Below are 20,302 nucleotides of genomic sequence, written 5' to 3'. Positions count from 1 at the left end.
CACAGCAACCGTCGCAACCATCGGAGGTAGCACCAGTAGCAACACCCCAACTACTATGGCAACAGTTCCAGCATCTAACATCACCAGTAGTGGCAAAGGAGGGGAGGGGAAAGGAACGGGAGCAAAGGAGGCAGGGGCTAAGTATTTAGAGCTCAAGGCCGTACTAAGTAAATTTAGTTCGGTAATTAAAGGCTTGATTGGTAAAGAAGTGTCCAAGTTTTACAAGCGATTATTACGAACCAAGCTAGTGAAGAAACTTAGGCTAATAAACTCTAAAAGCCCAAGTCGAAACCCACGAGACCTGATAAATGGATGGGCTCGATCTACTTGGGCCCTACTCCAGCTGACTGAAATTAATGCCTTTGCACCGCATATTCTTAGGCCTAGAAATAGGTGTAACAACAGCACAATATGAACATTAGTTTCTCAGAAAATGAACATTGACATAAAAAATATGAACATTAGCCTTTCAGATTGTGAACATAGGCATAAAAATGTGTGATTTTCGATTTCTTATGTGGTGACTTTGTGCATAACTTCAATTGATTAGGTTATACTACCACCGTTAATATTTAGTTGCAACTTTGGGGTATTATTTGAGAGACATAAAATATTCCGAAGTTGCAATTAAATGTTAACGGAGGTAGTATATGATTTTCTTCATTCTAATGAATTGAATTTTATCTGATTTTTTGCATTTTTTTTTTAACAATGAACATAATCATGCAAAATATGAACATATGCATAGATTCTCATAAATGTGAACACTAGCTTTTCAGAAAATGAACATAGGCATAAAAAATATAAACTTATACATTTCAGAAAGTGAACATAAGATTACAAAATATGAACGTTAGCATTGGTTTTCTTAAAGTATATATAAGCATTTAAAAGGTGAACATTTACGTAAAAAATGTGAATATGAACATTTAAGAAACAACACATGCATAAACACATTTAATTAATATTTCATGAACAACACACATTTACATTATGAATATTTGAAATTATATATGAACATATAAAATATTATTATGAATATAATGCATTTAATTATGAACATAAAAATTTGAAGAAATAAAAAATAATATGATTATGAAACATATGCATTATAAGTATTAAATGTTCATTTTTTTTACGTGTTCATTTTTTATTATAAAATGTTCATTTTTTCATGTTCATATTTTTTTACTAAATATTCATTTTGTAGAGCGTAGTGTTGATTTTGGCGGATCGCAGATATGTTGTCTGGATTATTAATTTGGGCCGCGCGTTTTGGGTCTTCCCTTGTTGCACCTAAGATCAATTGGCTCTTGCACCAAGTTTTCACGCAGCTTTTGTTCGGTGGAGATTAAAAGGTTTTCCTTTCTTATAAAAGGATTAGGTAGCTTTTAGATTAGGAGCTAGGCTCTGTTCTCTGACAGGCTAAAGTCGTATCACCTAATCAAAAGTAATTACCTAAGTCCTCTAACTAAAGTAAATAGGGAAGTAGGGTCGAATCCATAGGGAAACTAGTCTTTCTATTCCTAATTAATTAATAGCAATCTAAATTATTAGTAACAATTTGTTGTGATTTAAAGATTATACTACGAAGAATATAAGTAGGGAGAATAAAATAGGAGGAATCAATGAATTAAAGACCTAGGGCATATGTTCACCAATAAATAATACTCCAGGGTAAAACATAATAACCAATCATCAATGCATCAATTAACCATATTATAAAGGGCTTTCGCTACGTATTACAATCACAGAATTAATCTACCGGTATTAAATCTCATCTCTCGAATCTCGACTTAACCATTTATAGATTAACCTGCCTATTGAAACTAGACCAAAACATCAATTTTCATCTCTCGAATTAATATTGTCAAACTCATGTATAAAAGATCAAGCCTAATCTAGTCACAGAGCATTAAATCAATCAATAGGAAATTAATCTAGAATTGATAATTAACAACAATAAATTACCCCTTCATATTATTTATGGATCCCCATAAACCCTAAGCTAGAAAGAGAACTACTCACACATAAATAAATCTAAACTAATCAAAGCAATAAAATAAGACATGATCGAAGGAATAAAATAAATAACTGAGATTAAGAGAAAAGAAATCGTTACCAAAGTAATCGGAATAAAGAGTTGAGTAAAGAACAAAGTATAAAGTGTAGAGAGAGAAAATAAGCTTAAGTAGAGAGAGAAAGTCTAAGAGAAAGAAATACAAAAGTAAAGAGAGAATAAGGAAGTGTAAAAGAATACTAAATTTGCTTAACGAAATTAAAACATATTTATAATAAGCAAGAATCCTAAACTAAAATAAACTAAACGATGCTTAAAAGATCTATCAGAGACACGCGCCGGACCGGGTGCCACAGCGCCCGACCGGGCGCGCCTTTTTGATCGGGCGAAGGGCTGCTGCGATATAAGTCGTCTTTGCCCGATCAAAAAGGCGCGCCATCGGGCGGATCATCGGGCGAACCATCAGGCGGACCATCGGGCGGATCATCGGGCGGACCATCGGGCGGATACCCTTGGGCCGCTTGGACTCCTCATTTGGGCTCGTAACTTGGCCCAAACCAAATATCCTCTTAGGGGCTTTAATCATTCGGTCCAAATGCCTCGTTTTCACACAAGTCGAGCCCTTATTCACCGGTCTGATTACTCTAACCGATCTTGGGCTACGAAAGATGGTCGTGCTCCTCCAATGCTCGTAGTTGCTCCATAAAATCCCAGGAAAATGCTCCAAAAGTGCAAATTCCTACAAAGTTCAACCAACACTACGAAAACACTAGAAAACACCAATTAGTAATAAAAGTGGCTCTTAAGAGCCAAAAACACTACTAATAATGACCAAGGGACGGGGGTAAATCACTGTATAAAATAGACATATCAATGCAGACCCGTTGGATGATCTAATCATTGGTGGCAGTAACTTCGGGATTTGTAACTCAACTTTACATGCGGAGGCTTTAGCATGCATGCAAGGGTTACAATGGGCTTTTGATTGAGGGTTTCATTCGCTAACGATTTTTACTGATTCCTATAATCTTGTTTCCCTTCTTCGGGGGGACGGTCATGGTAACGTAGCTTACATTTGGCTCATTCGCAAGATTTAACTTCTTGGCTTTACCTTTTAATATTGTAGCATACACAAGGCGAATCGTCAGCGCGTTCATCGAGCTCATTTTTAATCCGACCGGCTACAAACCCGACTCAAATTTCAACCCAACATGTTACAAACCTGACCCGAATCAACCCAACTTGTTATTGACCCGACCTAAATTCAACCCGACTTGTTATTGAATCAATATGTATAGGTCGTTATCTCATGTTGGTATTGGAACGGAAGTTGAATCCTAACTCTATGTCTCTATTTCTTCAATATTTCACTTTGAATTTTAAGAGGTTAGTTTCACATGTTTTTAGGGACGAATTTCAAGGACGAAACACATTTTTTGCAAATTATTGACTTGAACCGAACCCAACTCGAACCCGAGAATGACCCGACTTGATTATAGCCCGTAAATTATTGACTTGAACCGAACCTGACTTACCCGAGAATGACCCGACCTGATTATAGCCCGTAAATAATTGACGTGAACCGAACCCGACTCTAACCCGAGAATGACCCTAACTCGTTTAAACCCGTAAAGACCCGAATTTAACCCGACCTATTTTTCACCCGTCCAGACTGTAACCCGACCTTTTACTAACCCGCCCTACACCTGACCCAAACCCGATAAGATGTATGACCCGACTCAAGCATGATCCAACCCGAACTTGATCCGCATATGTTATGACATTAACCCGTATTGACCCGACCCGAGATGACCCGACTCACACTAACCCGACTCAAACCCGACCCGTTTACCCGAATTGACAAGTCTAGCCACGAGACACCGACACTTGACATTCCAATTCAAGTCACGGGTCATTTCGGGTCGAGTCACTTCAGGTCACGGGTCAAAAAAATGTTCACACTTGCACAAAATTTTTAGGTTCGGGTCAACTGAACAGACTTAGAAAATTTTTTTGATTTGCTTTATTTTTGGCCAATTTTAAAAAATTTCTAATATTTTAAACTTATTTTGGTTTTTTTTTAAAAAAAAAATTTTAAATTAAACATTTTCACTAATATTATCATTATATGTCTATTGCATAATTTAAATCATCATAAAAACACATCAATTATTAATTAATTTTGTATCAATGATAAATTTTAAAATTTGGTACATAGATAAAAGGTTTATGTTATAAATTTATTAAACAATCCAGGCGTCACACGGGGCACCAATCTAATATTTTGTATTTTTTTATTTGAAATAATCTAATATTTTGTATAAACTCAAATGTAATTGTGTAATATATTGTATTATTGTTATATCAGTAACTAGAAATTTAAAGAATACTTCTATTAATATCAATCCTGGTATTATTATTCGTAACATGACCATGAATAAGATGAACATATGCCATTTTGGGCCTTTTGGCAAGTTTCTATTACTATACATAATTCTGTGTAATAATAAGGCTACAGAATATTAGTAGCCCTTTTTTTTTATATAGCTACTCTAGCTTTTCACATTATATAGATTTATTCATACTGCTAACTGTTTTTTTTCCTTATTGTACTCGACAGTCAATCGATCTGTTTTCCATCAGCAAAAGCCTACACATTTTCTGATCAAGGAAAACAGATGTCGTAAATGACTTAGACTTGTACGTTCAACTTGCCTCGTTTCTTCTGAGTTCTGTGTTGTCTGCTCACAAGTTTCTTCTTCTATTATAACTTCAATTGCAAGCTTTTCCGTTGCCCTGCATTCCAAACTATTTTTCTCATGGTGCTGAGGGACAGTATGCCTAGATGGCGATTCTCAGGGAGAAGAGGCAAGAAATGATTAATTACATCTGTGGTCTGGTTTGTACAACATATATCTTCCCATCCTTGACAACACCTTCGATGTCTTGAGGAGAACCGTACAACTCCTCAATTGTGCTTCCTGTCTTTGCAATGCCTGACAGCACTGATTGACGGAAGTTGCTGTCGTTCATTAATTTGTCGACTGAGTAGTCTAGCACAACTTTCTCTTCTTCATCCATTGGAACACTGTTCAGGAAGAAGATTTGCCAGATGTTAGCATCAGAAGTAATTTAAAAATGGACCACTTCCTAAAGAGCCAAATGCTCTTACGTAATTTAAATTCCTGGAACTATTAGTATACAGAGATTAAACCAAGAAGTGATCAGTGTTATATTCAAAGACCGAGTTCCCTTTGTCCCTGAATTATCTTATTACTCCCTAATATCTCAGAAAATAAGAAAAGTTGTTCAATGTGAATAATTAGATTGGAAACAAATCAAAAAATTGCAAGAAAAGTATTGGAATTAGAGACAAAATATAAAGGTTGCAGTGATGAAGAGAGTAACTTGTGCATTATGCTGAAGAAGAAAACAGTACAATTGTTTGGGGAAAGCTAAAAGGTCCAAAAAAAGGATCAGGAAGATTTTTCAGTAATGCAGAGTTAATATTAGCAATATACCTGTCATAGAGTCCGGCACCAGCATAACCTTCAAGATCTTCACCATTTGAATCAGATCGGAAAATGATAGATTGTTTTATGAAGAGGCCAATAGGTTTACTTGGGTATCCCAAAACCTACAATATTAAAACTCGTCAGTGTTCATTCTTTTGATGAGCATGCATACTTCATTTATTGGATAGCAAGATAAGTTTTTTATTCTTATACCCCCATTTAAATTGGATATTAATATAAGGAAACAATGTTATATGCATGCCTGTAGAAAGTATACTTATAAAAGACATTCAGGCAACTGTTAGTGTTCCCTGAGAAGCTAGCATTCTTTCATAGAGTGTACTCTGTAAGAACATAGTAAAAAGGTAATTAAAGTAACCTTTGGCGAGTTGAGATCACTTTTCTTGGTGATGAAGCTTAAAGAACGGCCGGGATAGGCCCCAACCAAAGTTTCTCCAAGTCCTTTCACAACCTACACCATATAAGAGATTTTAACACAATTATTCATAAGGTCCGATAATTCCTAATCAATACATGTAAGAGGAAGAAACTTCATTACCTCAGCATATATTTCAGATGAATCCCCAGAAGAAGGATTTGTTGTGTGAATAACAAACGCATAATCAGCACTAATAATTTCCTGAACCAAGACAGCCATGCAGAGATATTCATGATCCAGCCCAACTTTTCTTGTACTGAAGTATGCTCTCTCGTTCCACTTTGAAGCCCAAACCTGTAAGACATAATTCGATTTCAATTTCACATGCAAGACAACAAATAGAATGGGATATTGAACATGAAAATAGAATGGAAAGTATAAAGAATTTTGAATAGCAATTGATTGTTGTGAAGGATGGGAACAAGGATTGGGTCCACGCAATAAATTAACAATCAAGGTAGAAAAGATGCTAAAATAGAATTGGACGATGATCCTTTAATGAAAGGACAGAATCACCAGCTGAAAATGGAATGTGTCTCACCTTTTTAATTGCTGTCCATGCTTGTTGCCAGCGTTTCTCACCATCATCACCAGGCCATGGCATTCCAGAGCTCTTCATCTTGCTTTTAAGCTCTTCGACCTAAATCGTAATTTTTTCAACAATCATTTCATACATAACTAGTGTGTGACCCCGGGCTTTGCCCCGGGTGATACTTTGAAAAATTTCATTTTTATGTTAGAAGCTTTAAAAGACTTATCAATTTATTTAATATGGGTAAATTAGAATACAATGACAATAATAATTTATTTTGGATTATTTTGGTTTTTATTCAACATTCTAATACATGTATGTATTTATATATAAATTTTGATTAATAAAGCATGAATTAATTCTAGCTTAGATGGTAATGCATTTGGTTTCCATTCAATGAGGTTTGGGGTTCAAATCTCTTTGTATGCATTTTTAATTAACATCATTGGATGATGATGTGGCATGATGCTGAAGGCTGTTGAATGATGACGTGGCACTATACGGATGTAAGAAAGGAAACACGTGCAACGGATTTACATTGGGTACTCACTATTATTTTTCCAATATATGACTGAAGATGAATATGGTATGGAAATTAACCATAACTTTCTCTACATAATCCGAAATTTTATAATCTTCTTATAATTGTAAAAAAAACTGAACTATGCTTTAAAATAAGATCCATACTTCATACACTCTATACTATATATACAATACAAAATTAAAGGAATTATGATAAGAACGATATTATATGGCCACATTTCTTAGGTAAACCCAAGAGTTTTACTTTTTACTAAATATATTGGCAAATGAACAATAAAAACCTATAAATTCACCCTGTGCACATGTGTTTAAATCTAGTTCAAAATAAAGGAACTAATCTCATCTTTATTCATAAAAGAGCACCAGGGGCGAATCTGGGCAAATCTGGGCAGGAGCGAGGTGGTCGACGAACAAGGCCCCAAATTTGAGGGCCCCAAAATTCAGATATATCTAATTAAGTTGGGTACAACATCATAAGATTATAGTGGAGTAGTGGTTAGAACACTTATGCTTCGTGAGTGTCAGTCAAATTCAATGAACTAAGTCACTAACTTTCTCTAGAATCCTCCGCCCAAACCTTTCTTCTTCTCAAATATTTTTCTCCAAAAAATATTTTCAATCTATCATTCTATTTCCCAAAAAAACTCTATATTTCCAAAATTAATTTCACACTTAACTATTAAAACATCTTGTTTTCAACATTTTTAATTTACTTTTTATAAGTATCTTCAATTATTCAATTAACCCACAAATATTTCATCTTCCAAAATAATTTTGCCCATATTAATTCATAATTTCATCGGTTAAATCTTCAATTTTAAGATGAAATTAATTATTAAACCGTTGTTAATCCCCCAAACGGTTAAATCTAGCAATGAAGTCAGTTTTTAGTTGGCTGGCCTTACTGGAAGCATCTGATTCTAGCAATGAAGTCAGTTGGCTCGCGATCTTTTCCAGTTGGAACAATCAAACTTTGATATTTTGTAGTATGATTTGTAGCTTGGATGTTATGTTATTTAAGTCTGGTGTTGGTGTGTTTTGTTTGCTGATGATCAGCGGCCTTTTTAGGCCCAAGGATCATGGCCACATTGTGGTTCTTGATCCTAATTTTGTAAACCTTTATCATCTTATTAATTAATTAATCTCCCTTTTATTTTAAAAAAAAATTGATGAATTTTCTAATGTAATGAATGTTTTTATCAAATAAAAATTAGGTATTAAATTTATGAACTCGAAGGCCCTATTTTAAAAAGTTGAACAGGGCCCCAAAATATTTTTGCAATTTTAGCCCTGGCACTGAAGAGCACACACACATCCGCTGATTAAAAAAAAACATACAATTAAAACATGTAGGTATGTCGTATAATAAGCACATTAACCAGCAAATAATCCACATCATGCTCCATAGTGCACAATTTAAAAATTGCATTTTGGTCCATTCCATGAAGTTCTTCCCTATTTTACTTAGTTCTTATATTGGCAAAGAAATTCCCCTTTTCACCCTTAGTTGGCCCACTATCTAGGATCCCATTCATAAATTTATTTTTCTCTGAATATACTATCCTGATCTACTAATCAGATGCTCTTATGCAATGTAATAGGAAAGCACAGAAGGCAAGATATCTGAAAAATAAACATTATACTTGTATAAAGGATGGGTGCATAAAGGACCTTACCAACTGAGGTGGTTCAACAAGTCCTAGAACTGTACTTCGAATTTTTGCTAGAGCTTCAATATCTCCATCAACTAGTTCCTTCTTCAGGATCTTCAACTTGTCATTCACTTCCTGCCAGTATTGGAAATATGAAGCTCACAAACTTACTTGGGGAAACAAGAAAAAGATAATACACCTTCCATATCTTCAAAGTTTGGCCAGTTGTACACTTGTACTATTCAAAAGTTGTATATTTCATATGGGTGAAGGAACAAATATGCCCCTATTAAAGGTATTCAACTCTTAGGGAATGTAACATAGAATTCTTAACAATTCTCGGAGACAAGAGAAGGTGGGGGAATTAGGGGGAAAATTACTTAATAAAAATCAAGCATATCCACTTTCTAGATTTTGAATTGTCATCAACTCATCATTCTTTAACAATGTGTTTGATTAGTTATCATAGAGGTAGGTGGTGTGAGGAAAAGGAGCGAGCTTGCACTTTCCCACCACATGTTTACAACATTTTCTCTCTCATTTTGCATTGCTTCCCATATCATCTAAGTAATTGATCAAAAATTCTGGAACACTGTATAATATTAACAAGAGGAAAGAGAATAACACCTTGTTGGGGCCATATGAAAGGACTTCCTCAAAAGCTCCGAATGGTAGGGCCACAGATGTAGGGATTCCAACCCATGATGGAACTTTTCCTTTTAGATATGAGATATTACGTGATTTAGCTCCCACCTGGACAGAAAGAAACATATCATGATACAAACTTCAAACTTTTCTAATATCCAATATGACACTTGAAAAGGGAGAAAGTAAGCTGTTGGTGTTAGGGTTGCAGCTCATTAGATCAGAAGTACTTACTAATTCACCAGTAAATTCCTCTGATGTTACGGCAAATTTACCACTAAATTTCTTTTTGACCAAGCTTATTGATGGTAAAGAACTGTCGCTCGCTGCACTTGAGCTAGCCCCATTGAGCTCACCCTCACTCACCTCACTGAACAAAAGATGAAAATCATATAAAGAGAGCAGTAATTAATAACGGCAATAAAAGCAGCATTTTTGCGGAGGAAAGAGTGTGAAAACATTATGTTACCTGTAGATTACATCAGTTGATGTTGGCTGGAGGCGCAATAACTTCCCTTCAGCTGCTCGGAGGTCAGAGAGAATTTTGCTATCAAAGCATGTGGCAAAGCAAACCTAAGTTTGAAAAATACCTCAAACATCAAGAAACGTGATGGAAACAAGAGTTCAAAGTCAAACATATTAAACGGGAACGGAAAAAATCAAAAACCTTGCAATTTCTTGCTCGGACAGAAACATGTGATAATACATCTGGCATATCAGGTGTTAGTAGAGCAACAGTGCCATCAGGAATTTCCTCCTCTCCTTTCACATGATTTGCAATTAAAATAGTGGGTTGTGCATAGGTTTTATTTTGGACAGATAGCAACTCGTTAACAACCACAACATATCCAACAGCTTCAACTGGACTGATAATCTGCCAACTGATTGAAAAAGTTCAGGTTTATAATCAGAAAAATTGATGATACAAACTACCACATGAATAATCACTCTGCAGTCAAAGAATTAAAATCAACCTTCCCAGATTGGCAGTCTTTCGAAGAACTGGGTCCAGTCTATTAAGGAGCGAAGAAAGAGATGCAGCTGATCCAGCACGAATCATCTCTTCTGTGAATATGCTGACCTGCAGTACGGTCAAAAGGATAGGTAAACTCAGTTCATACCGAAACTAAATAGCTAAAACAATAGGTAGAGGGACAGTTATTGACATACAGCCCACTGATCAACTCCAAGAAGTGATCCCAGGTAATCTGCAGATGGCTGCAATATTTGTTGATAATACTCTGCCTTGCTTGCAAGTGACAGACGTGTCCTGTCAAGGACTGACTTTGCATACAGTGCCCAATTGTCATCCTTACTCTTTACTTTATCAAGTGCACACTTCCAACCCTATAAGAATCAAAGTGGATACATTAAAAGATTTGTGTAGTGAGGAAATGGAAGAAAGATTACTTAAAGAGGATAAATAGAGGAAAAGATTTCCACATCAACACATATCAATACCTAACAAAACGAAGAAACAATAACAAAATCAAAGAAAGGATAGAAGGAAAAAAAAAATTAAATAAGTGGTCCACAATCCTAGAACAGAAACTCAAGGAAATAAGCATTTGTCAGGCTGTTCTTTAGGCATCATAGATATGAACTATCAGTAGAATATCCTAGTTGTATTATTCAAAGCCACCATGAGCAATACTGGTCAACCTTTACTGGAAAAAGAAGATACTGTGAGTAGACATTTAGTACATTAAATGAAGATATATTTGTAAAATCTAGAAATAAATTTGCAATTATGCATCAAGTCCTAAACAATTTTCTACGTAAAATATAGTAGAAGCAACGACAAAGATTTTTTTTAAAAAAAATCATCCATTGAAGCTCTTTGTGTACTAAATACCTTTAAGCAATAGACAAGATCCTCATTATCATCTGATGAAAGAGCAAGATTTTCAATAACCATAGAAATGAAGTACATAATTTTCTGCATAAACACACAAAGAACAAGACATGTTAGAAAATAGATACTTCTCAAACAACCTATTTAATCCATATATAAGTTACAGATATTTAATAAAAAAGCGACAAAAAGAGGGCATGCAAATTTTGACTGAATTCCAATCCAACAACAGGGAAACAGGCAGTTACATCAGTATATGACGGGTTAGAATAGTAAAGAAGAAATCAGCCAATAACTTAATCAGTTTTGCAGAAAAAGCACCATAAATATGTATGCATTTTGTAGCATTTTCTTTAAAAATGATACTTATAGAAAAGATTTGGATTTTTTTATTTGATGCAGATGCAGGCTTCTTCTGCACCATCAAAACTACACATTTTCCAGTGAATATTCTCAGGCCCAATTTCAGTATAACATAGACTTCTTTCAATGTCTCCAGAAGTTATACAAGGATTACAAGGCAAGCATTAATTCATGGTAATCTCACAGATTCAGACACGTTGATTTACGCTTTGTTTGAATAGCAAAGAAGGAAGGAAAGGAAGGGAAGGGGAAAAGGAGGAAGGGAAGGGAAAAGAAAGGGAGGGGGAGGTCAGCTCCATTTTCCCTCCAAATCTCTCCAATTTTGGAGGGATTATGCTTATTAAAGAGAGAGGGAAAATGGATCCCTCCCTCTCCTTCCCTTCCTTCCCCCAATCCTTTACCCAAACAAGAGAATTTGTCCCCCTCCCTTTCTCTTCTCTTCTTTTCCTTCCATTTCTTTCTATCCAAACAAAGTGTTAGTGTGGTATTAATCAACACCAAAATAGCTCAAGGAACCACATTCCTCAAATTTGAACTCAGAACATGAAGCTGGCCCAATTATTATCAATTACGAGGTGGTAAAATAATATTCTTTCAATGTATACCTCAGGTCCAGCATCATTCAGCTCCTCATAACCTCTTTCAATGACTGTCCTCACCGAAGAATCGAGTGAAATATCCAAAAATATAAGATCCTTCAGCCGATTTTGAGGCTTAAATAACAGTGGTCGGAGTTCCTGCCGTGCCTCTAGTAATCCCTGCATAATATTTAGTCAAGAGTTAGGGGAAAAGTGTACAGATTAAGAGAACAAGAGATAAATTAATGATATATGGTCTAGGTACCTCAAGCAGTGGCTCCACGTTCTTATCTTCTACATGCTCCAAGATAAACTGAAGCAAATTCTGTACAAAAGGATATACAACATTACTTGAAAACAGTACCAAGAATCTGTCAGATTTCAAAACAAAAGAGGAACGAGCAACAGAAAAAGAAAATAATATAAATTTTACCGGAAAACCAGCAGGCAAACCAGGAACAGGATCAATATTCACCCCAACCATGAAGCCTTGACCCTGAAGTCATCACATATGATTTAATATATCATGTCTCCTAAACAAAACTGGGAAGTGTTGAAGAAAGAAAATGACTGACAATACCTCAGCTTTGTAACCCATGCAATTTGAAATAGCAGCCTCCAGATCTGCTCCTGAATGAACTGCCTGCATAATCAAAATATCAAAGTTGAAATAATGTTCAAAAACAAAGCAAATATATAGCACGATGAGACAAGGATTGGTCAGAATACGAAGAAATATATGAAGTCATGCAAAATACCAAATACAGCACATAAAACCAAATAAATATCAAAATTTATGCAAGAAGGGCCTGGACCATAAGCACAGTGGTTAATATTTATTGAAAGAAAAACTCAGTTCAGTTTCTGTAGTTTGCAATTTGCAAAGGAAATTTATTTATACTAGTAGAATTTTCACAATTCCCAAGGTAGAATATACAGTATGGTCAACAGAGAGGCCTCGGTTACTAAACATGTAGAAACAAGTTTGATTGAAATGGTGTGATGACTCTTGTCAAAGCAGAAAGAAAAGATGGTGTGGTACCTTCAGTGTTCTCATATAATGTCCAAGATCCCTCAGAAGCCCTTCTTTCTGGTCACTTCTGAAATTTGGTTCAGAGTGGATAGCACGATCATAACTAAGAAGGCGCTCTTTAGTTATTCCATTGTCATTAAGTGTTTTCCAGTAAACGCTTATGTCAAAGTCACTTTTGATGTAATCAATTAATGCCTGAAAGAGAAAATCTGTAAGAAAAAATATTTCTTAGAGGATAAAAAATTCTACCATTTCCTTTGAGAATACCTGACAGATGACAACATCATCAGGACTTGTATTATTATGCAGTTTTTGATGCCATTCCTCCATCAGTCCACCCTTGCAATCATTGTTTCTCTGTAATTACCGCATTACGCAACAAGTGGGCCTTTTAATCAATCACATATGTAAAGAGGAACCAAAACAAAACTATACATATGCCAGAGGCCCATAACGGACCTGGATGACCAAAATTTCATCTCTAATTCTCTGTCCAACATCCCCCTCGCCTCCACGACCAACAGTCGACATTATCATTCGGAGAAGTTCCTGGTACTGGGGCTTGCTTCTGAATATGTTCTGGAGAGAATCTGTAAGTCTATCTTGAGCTTTACTTATCTCACTGCATAATGAAGAGAAAAATGACATAAATAGCAAGCAAAATAAAAATAAGGCAGAACTTTGACAGATTAAATATGTACCTACCAGAAAGGTGCCCACATTAATCATTAATAAAAAATGAAAAAAAAGGAAAGGGGGTTAAGTAAACAAATCCCAACGTAAGATAAGATAGACAAGGATGATTGCTGAATCTAAAGAGACAAGCCTCAAAGGACTGCCAAACTAGTTCATCTAAAGGTTGTAATCACTATCAATCACGAAGATAAGAAATTTACCGTGGCTTCACATTGTAGTTTTTGTTCCATATTAACTGCCTTGTGGCCATAAATCTCATCCATACTAACATCCCAGCAAGACCCAATTCACCAGCCTCCATGGCTTCATCAAGCAAGTCTGCTGCAATGTTGAATCTGAAAATAAGGGGAAAAAAATTAAGATGATATATTAAATGTTCTCTGCTTTTACAAGCTTATTTTGCAAACGTTAAAGAGCAGAAAATGACTTTGGGATCAAACTCAGCCTTCCCAACATCCAGATTTTTCTCTTTTCTCTTACCAGATAATAACTTTCCTCAAATGGATCGTTTCAGACACCAAAATATGAATAAATGCGCACACAAATTAAGCAGCCAGAAAGAATAATGGAAAAGGCTTATTTTTAGAGGAGACACTTGCAGGCTAAGATGTAGGCATAAACCAATGTAACAACAAAATAATGTGTAATCAGAACGGGAAGTAAGTTTGAACTGTCACATAGATTTCACCAAAAAAAAACTGTCACATAGATTTTAACAATTTAACTAACCTATGCATAAAAGATTTTTGTGCTTCACTTTCCATTGAAGCTATCTTTTCCAGCAGAGACTTTGCAGTCCCACTTCCATCACCTGCATCCTTCTGTAGAAATGAAATTCAGGCAATCAGGCGGTACATTATCAGTGCCAGGTGATATTAAGCAGAAAAGAACATATACATGAGCACTCAACATTAAATTGAAAATGTATGTAAAGTGCAAACCTGTGCGGGTCTGACACCAATTTCAACATAGAAATCTGAACCATTGTCCTTCATCCAGTTCCCAGAAGATACAAGGACAAATGGCATACCTACAAAATCACCACCTTCTATTTCTATCTCCAATGACTGAAGCCTCTGCAAAATAAGTTTCTGTGTTAAGTCCAAGTTTTCCACGTGTTGTATCGGTTATGTAAACATCAGTCTTCTAGACTAGATCATAAAATTTTCAACTCCCACAGAATGACAGCCAAGATAGTTCAAGGGCACACCTGGAGTCGTGGATCATCAGAGGTGACACTGGCAAACTGTGTCTCTGCAGCTTTCTCCACTAATTCTGAACCTGGTGGAAGGGCATTCTGAGGTGGTTGCTGCAAGTATTCGTAGAACATACAGAATTAGACAAATGGGAGGGTACCGAAATTGTTTAAATTTCAGGTTGATAACCACATTAGCAAGTTGGCACTTACCAGCCACTCATTTCCTTTACTCGACAAAGCCCAGTGAAGGGTAAGAGGCTCCCTGAAATCTGTCGCCAGGCATATCTTTGTCTTATCACCAAGCTTAGTCACAAGCACCTTAGAATAAAAAAGAGTTTGTCAGAGTCATTAACTTTGCACAGATGTTAGTTCCTTAGAAACTTAAGAGATGAAACCATTCACTCACCAGAAGTTGCTTGTCAGCAAGCTGAAATATTTTTTTTTTAATAAGACTGCCATCTTGAGTTTCCTTTGCCTCGGCAAAAAGCTCAACTGTAGATAAGGCTTTCGGTTCTGTCACTTTTGTGGATTTTTTTTTCACTGGTTCAGCAGCATATTTATTAATAATCTGCATCAGATCCCTATTCTGACGCTGAATCCTTTCAGCAGAAAAATAGCTCTTTTTCTCCAGCTGTTTTGCAACCTTAGTTTTTATCTCTCCTTTGGCAATCTTTTTTCGTATATCATCCACTGAAGCACCCTTATCTAGTTCCATCTGCAACTCTTTTCTTGCTTCCTCAAATTCCTTCTGTTGACGAAATTCAAATTAGTTTCTTTGCTGAAAGACAAACAAAAGCAAAAACAAGGGAAAAAAACACTTTCATTGACACATTTTAAATTAAAAAACCAATAGCACACTCTATGAACACAGCACTATAGAGATATGAAGTTTACACTTTGCTTATCTGGAGAGTAATTTGGTTTCCCAGCTTTCTCCCATCTTAAGTAAGCCTGAATCTGAACAAGATCATCTGGGATCTTGCTCTCAGATTTTGAAGGGGTCTGTTCCTTAACCTCACTTGCATTATTTCCTTTTTTTAACCTTGCTTGAATGTCTTGTACAGAAGCACCTCTGGCTACTTCTTCTAATAATTCAGCACGGGCTGCTTCATATTCCACCTATAAGAGATATTGTAGGTATTTGGTCAGCTTCATGGGGGATTAGCATAGGTATGCATGTCATTGTCAAAGAACATACAAATCACAAACCTGTTTGAAGTAAAATGCTCTCATTTGGTTAAGATGAGACACTAAGCGTTCATTTTATTAAAGCACAAATAGAAAAGGGTTTGATATAATGAATCAAGCTAATTGTGGTGAAGAACTTCATTAATATAGAGTTATGAACAATTCCATATAAAAGAACAAATAGTAATTATCGTTCCTGGTTTTGCTTTATCTTTAATGCAGAAGCAATTATCAAGGCACACTGACTGATGAATGTGATGATGGTGTCAGCTTTCATAGGTCATGAAACTCCTAGAAGTAAGCTATTCAAGTTTCAATCTCCTTGAAAAAATGTCATACTATGAAAGGAGAGCGAAGCAGAAAATAGAAGCATGTTACACAAAAAGTTCAACAGAAGATCAAAGGTATTGGATCAGAGCCACCTACTCCAAACCCCCACATTGAGACATGCTTGATTTCCTCATTCCATGTCCCATACAAAATTTACATGATTCATGTAATTACAGATATGACTTGCCTTTTCCTGTTCAGGACTATACATCTGTTTACCCTTTCTTTCCCATCTGAGATATGCTTGTATCTGCACAAGATCTTCAGGTACTGATATATTTTGAGCATTCTCAGCTTTCCTAGGCAATCTCACTTGAAAGTTTTGGCCATTATTCTTATACCTGCCATTGTGATACAAGTCAGAAGTGTTTATCAGGTGTAAGATGAATGTATAGAAAAGGGATCATTAAGTAGTGAGTCGCAACAAATTTAACACACCATATACTTCGGGCTTCATTATAAATAAGAAATTCAATAGCGTGTATTTCTGGATCATCAATCTCTATACTCAAAGAAGAACCAGAACCTGACTGTAAACACAAACATGCATTAGGATTATGCATAACATAAGATACTCTGAAAGCACAGTGTCAAGTTGACCCAGAGCAAAACTTATAAGGGATATGCTAATGAAAATGAACTACCAACAATTAGCTGTACAGAAACAAACTTACCTTTTGAAATGGGGTTCTAAGGGCCCTATCCTTGTGCACTTTAGTACCTTCAGGTCGGCGTGAAGGAAGCACCCATTTCCTAACAGAGAAAATATATAAAGTTACCCCTCAATTGTGGTATAAAATACCAGTAGAGCAACAAGAAATTTAGGCAACTGGTGAAATTACTCTTTTCCATCACGTATCCCACCCCAATGAAGTACTATATTATCATCATGACTATTTGTCACCACTATCTCCATCTTAGAAATGGATCCAGATGACATAGGGCTCACTGATACCTGTTCAAATGGGAGAGAGCAATGTCTCAGATTGACAATGTGAAATTTCAGCATAATAAGCAGAAGCAAACTCCAATCATCAACAATTCGCCCTCAAGAAAATAAACAAATGAAAATTATAGAATTGACTTTCAGAACCTATATACCTGCAGTTCAATATCTCCATCAAGATTGTATCTGCCAGCTTGCTGCAATAGGAAAAGACCATCAGAATGAAGGGCCATAGATATGGGCACCGTGTTAGAAGCAACTCACTAGCATCCCGGTCATTTAGATTTCTATCATATATAATGGACACATTAAAAAAGCAGAAGCATCAAATAGAAAGACAAGCATTTTTTTATAGGACTCAAAAATTGGTGTTAGGAGGTGTTACACATTCCTAAATGAGCATGATCATTTATTTAAGCCCATATATATCAGCTCAAATCAAATGCAAAAGTAATTTAATGCCTAACACAGAAAGCAAGGAGGTTGTTATAGTATTAAATCCTCAAATTATAGCTTATGGTGAACTTCAACTGCCTGACTCAGACACTAAAAAACGGGCAATGGCTTATGGATATCTCTTTAATCCAAGCTCTCTTTTGCTCTACCATTATTTTCCAAAGAAATCTTATGGTTTCACAACTTATGATTCGAAACAGATGTTGCTCTCCATTTGAGGCAGTCCAAAAACTTTTCAATGTTTATTTTGATAATGACAATTGTATACTTGACCAAACACTTCATTTGAGTAGAGTAATATTAAGGAAATTCAATCATGAAACATTACTATTTCAATAAATATGAAACCTTATCAGAACATCCAATTAGAGTACTATGTATATGTGACCATTAAATTCAGACAAAGGGAGTATATACTAAAAATGCACATGCTTAATCACCCCACCCTGCCCCACCGAGCCTAATAAATAGCCTAACAAATTCAACATTCAACTTCTGAACTTATCCACTTAAACTTTTTACCCTGGATAAATGTACTCCTGCCCCAAATACTCATAAAGGTTAATACTTTTATACATGTATGAGACGTATCCTAAGAAATTCATTGACATCGAATTAGTATTCCTAATGACAAATGATGAATTTTAAATTTTTACAGGGAAACAAAAGTTTCATTCTAAAATTAATTGGTAATTATATTACTTTGTAGTATAATAGACTTATATGTTAGCTATTCTTCACTGGGTATATCTCTTAAAATTCTTTCATCCATTTTTTTCTTGCAATATGGAGATGTCGCAGCATCCTCTCTGAGGTCAAATGGCTCGTACTTGGGGAAATCAATATTTTTGGGGTTCACACTCTAGTCTAGAAAAAATATCCAAACCCTCTTCATCTTGCAATCCTCAAATTCATGGACCCTCCTTTTTTGGGACAAATAATGGGACAGGGACTTAACCTACTCTAATAGCATAACAAATCACAAATCTTTATTGGATAAACATAAGCGCGCATGTAAAGACTAAAGAGAGTCAAACCACATACAAACTCAAAGTCAGCTAGTCTTATCAATAAGTCTTCCTCTTTTTCTTCAAATTCTGAACCCAAATGTGGCACATTCTCTTAATACAAAAAACCTTGTATTTGAATTTCAACTTAACAAGTAATATGCATTCACATTATAAAGTGACAAGTTCATTAATAAAGAGAGAAGGCTAAATCAAATGGAAGAGCTCGAAAAAGTACTAATCCACAAAGGGTGTTGTTTAACACTTCCAAATATGAAGTTTAAAATGTTGCTTCTACAACACCTAAAAGTACTACTATATTGACCAATAATGGAAGCATATCATATGATCATACTAAAATTACAAAAGGACCTTCTAACAGAATAATGCATGATAAGATTTAGAAAGCATAATTAAATACAACATTTCTATTTTAGCTCGTCCCAAAATAATACAAGTAAGCCACTTTCTAAATTTAGTAAGTGGAAATTCAAACTTCCTCAAATCACCATTAACAAATAACAATGTTACCACTTTACCCAGAATTCCAATAAAAATCTATATGGTAGGTCCAGAATATAAAAATCAAACAAAATAATATGATAAATATGGTACACTAACTCGTCCCATTAAAAATTTAAAATACACCCGTCTAATCAAATGTGATATATTTATAGTTAAAGTTAGACCATTTAAAAATCAAATACTTATAATTATTGATCAAATTAAATAAAAAAGAATCAGAATTATTTAAATATACCTGAGAAGCAGGATCAGCAGCAAGAACAGCGCGCGCAACAAAAGAAAAACGACGAGTTTCCATCAATTTCTGGGTATTGGTAAAAGATCTTAAGCTCTTCCCATAAAATTGCTTACTAAATATAGTATTAGAATTCCTTAACTTTGATGTTGCTTGAGCTTTGAATATTGGAATTCCAGAAAAATTCCCAGAATTAACCTTGCTTTGATGCTGCTCCAACAACAAAGTTACATTCTTTCCAATCAAATTACTCATTCTAAATTCCACTCAATTTTTCCCAGAAAAAATCATATAAAATTTTCAATCAATTCTTAATTTAAATGAACAAAAATAAAAGGGTGATTTCTATTATATAAAATTACCCAGAAAAAATTACTAATTATTATAAAAATTGGATTTCGATTGAAGTTAAGAATTGAGCAAACTTTCTCTTACAAACAAGGAAGGAATTCACTTGATTTTGGAGAGAGAAAGTGTGACTGGAAAAAAGTGTGACCAATGATTTACTCCGTATTTTTCTTTTCTTTTCTTTTCTTTTCTTTTCTT

At 35.2% G+C, this 20,302-nt stretch overlaps 1 protein-coding gene across 1 annotated transcript; it reads right to left on the bottom strand.

Moving 5' to 3' along the window:
* Positions 1-4,448: 4,448 nt before the first annotated feature.
* On the bottom strand, positions 4,449-20,302 carry LOC145602502 (alpha-glucan water dikinase, chloroplastic-like). Its single transcript, XM_081658695.1, has 33 exons — positions 19,757-20,302; positions 17,689-17,730; positions 17,430-17,542; positions 17,262-17,340; positions 17,026-17,117; positions 16,775-16,928; positions 15,964-16,188; positions 15,476-15,817; positions 15,280-15,387; positions 15,082-15,180; positions 14,813-14,947; positions 14,601-14,692; positions 14,072-14,206; positions 13,635-13,797; positions 13,443-13,532; positions 13,185-13,370; positions 12,723-12,785; positions 12,576-12,638; positions 12,408-12,467; positions 12,170-12,322; positions 11,202-11,285; positions 10,517-10,693; positions 10,321-10,427; positions 10,014-10,227; positions 9,816-9,919; positions 9,581-9,716; positions 9,329-9,454; positions 8,726-8,836; positions 6,516-6,614; positions 6,095-6,268; positions 5,915-6,007; positions 5,542-5,657; positions 4,449-5,108 (listed from the first exon to the last, which is right to left on the bottom strand). Exons 1-33 carry the CDS (start codon positions 20,009-20,011, stop codon positions 4,904-4,906), a joined length of 4,395 nt encoding a protein of 1,464 aa, XP_081514821.1. The 5' UTR covers positions 20,012-20,302; the 3' UTR covers positions 4,449-4,903.

The sequence above is a fragment of the Chenopodium album genome, chromosome 21 (genome assembly GCF_948465745.1).
Source record: "Chenopodium album chromosome 21, dcCheAlbu1.1, whole genome shotgun sequence".
NCBI classification, from domain to species: domain Eukaryota; kingdom Viridiplantae; phylum Streptophyta; class Magnoliopsida; order Caryophyllales; family Amaranthaceae; genus Chenopodium; species Chenopodium album.
The sequence above is the reverse complement of the archived record's forward strand: the minus strand, read 5'-3'. Positions and strand labels throughout refer to the sequence as shown.

Bases quoted from the DNA above. Each gene is read 5' to 3' on its own strand.
- LOC145602502 (XM_081658695.1), bottom strand. From the start codon at position 20,011: ATGAGTAATTTGATTGGAAAGAATGTAACTTTGTTGTTGGAGCAGCAT. The intron at 12,468-12,575 runs GTAAAATTTATA...CCTTTTGTACAG, and splicing joins GTTTGCCTGCTGGTTTTCCG to AATTTGCTTCAGTTTATCTT. The intron at 9,920-10,013 runs GTTTTTGATTTT...TTTCAAACTTAG, and splicing joins TCCGAGCAAGAAATTGCAAG to GTTTGCTTTGCCACATGCTT.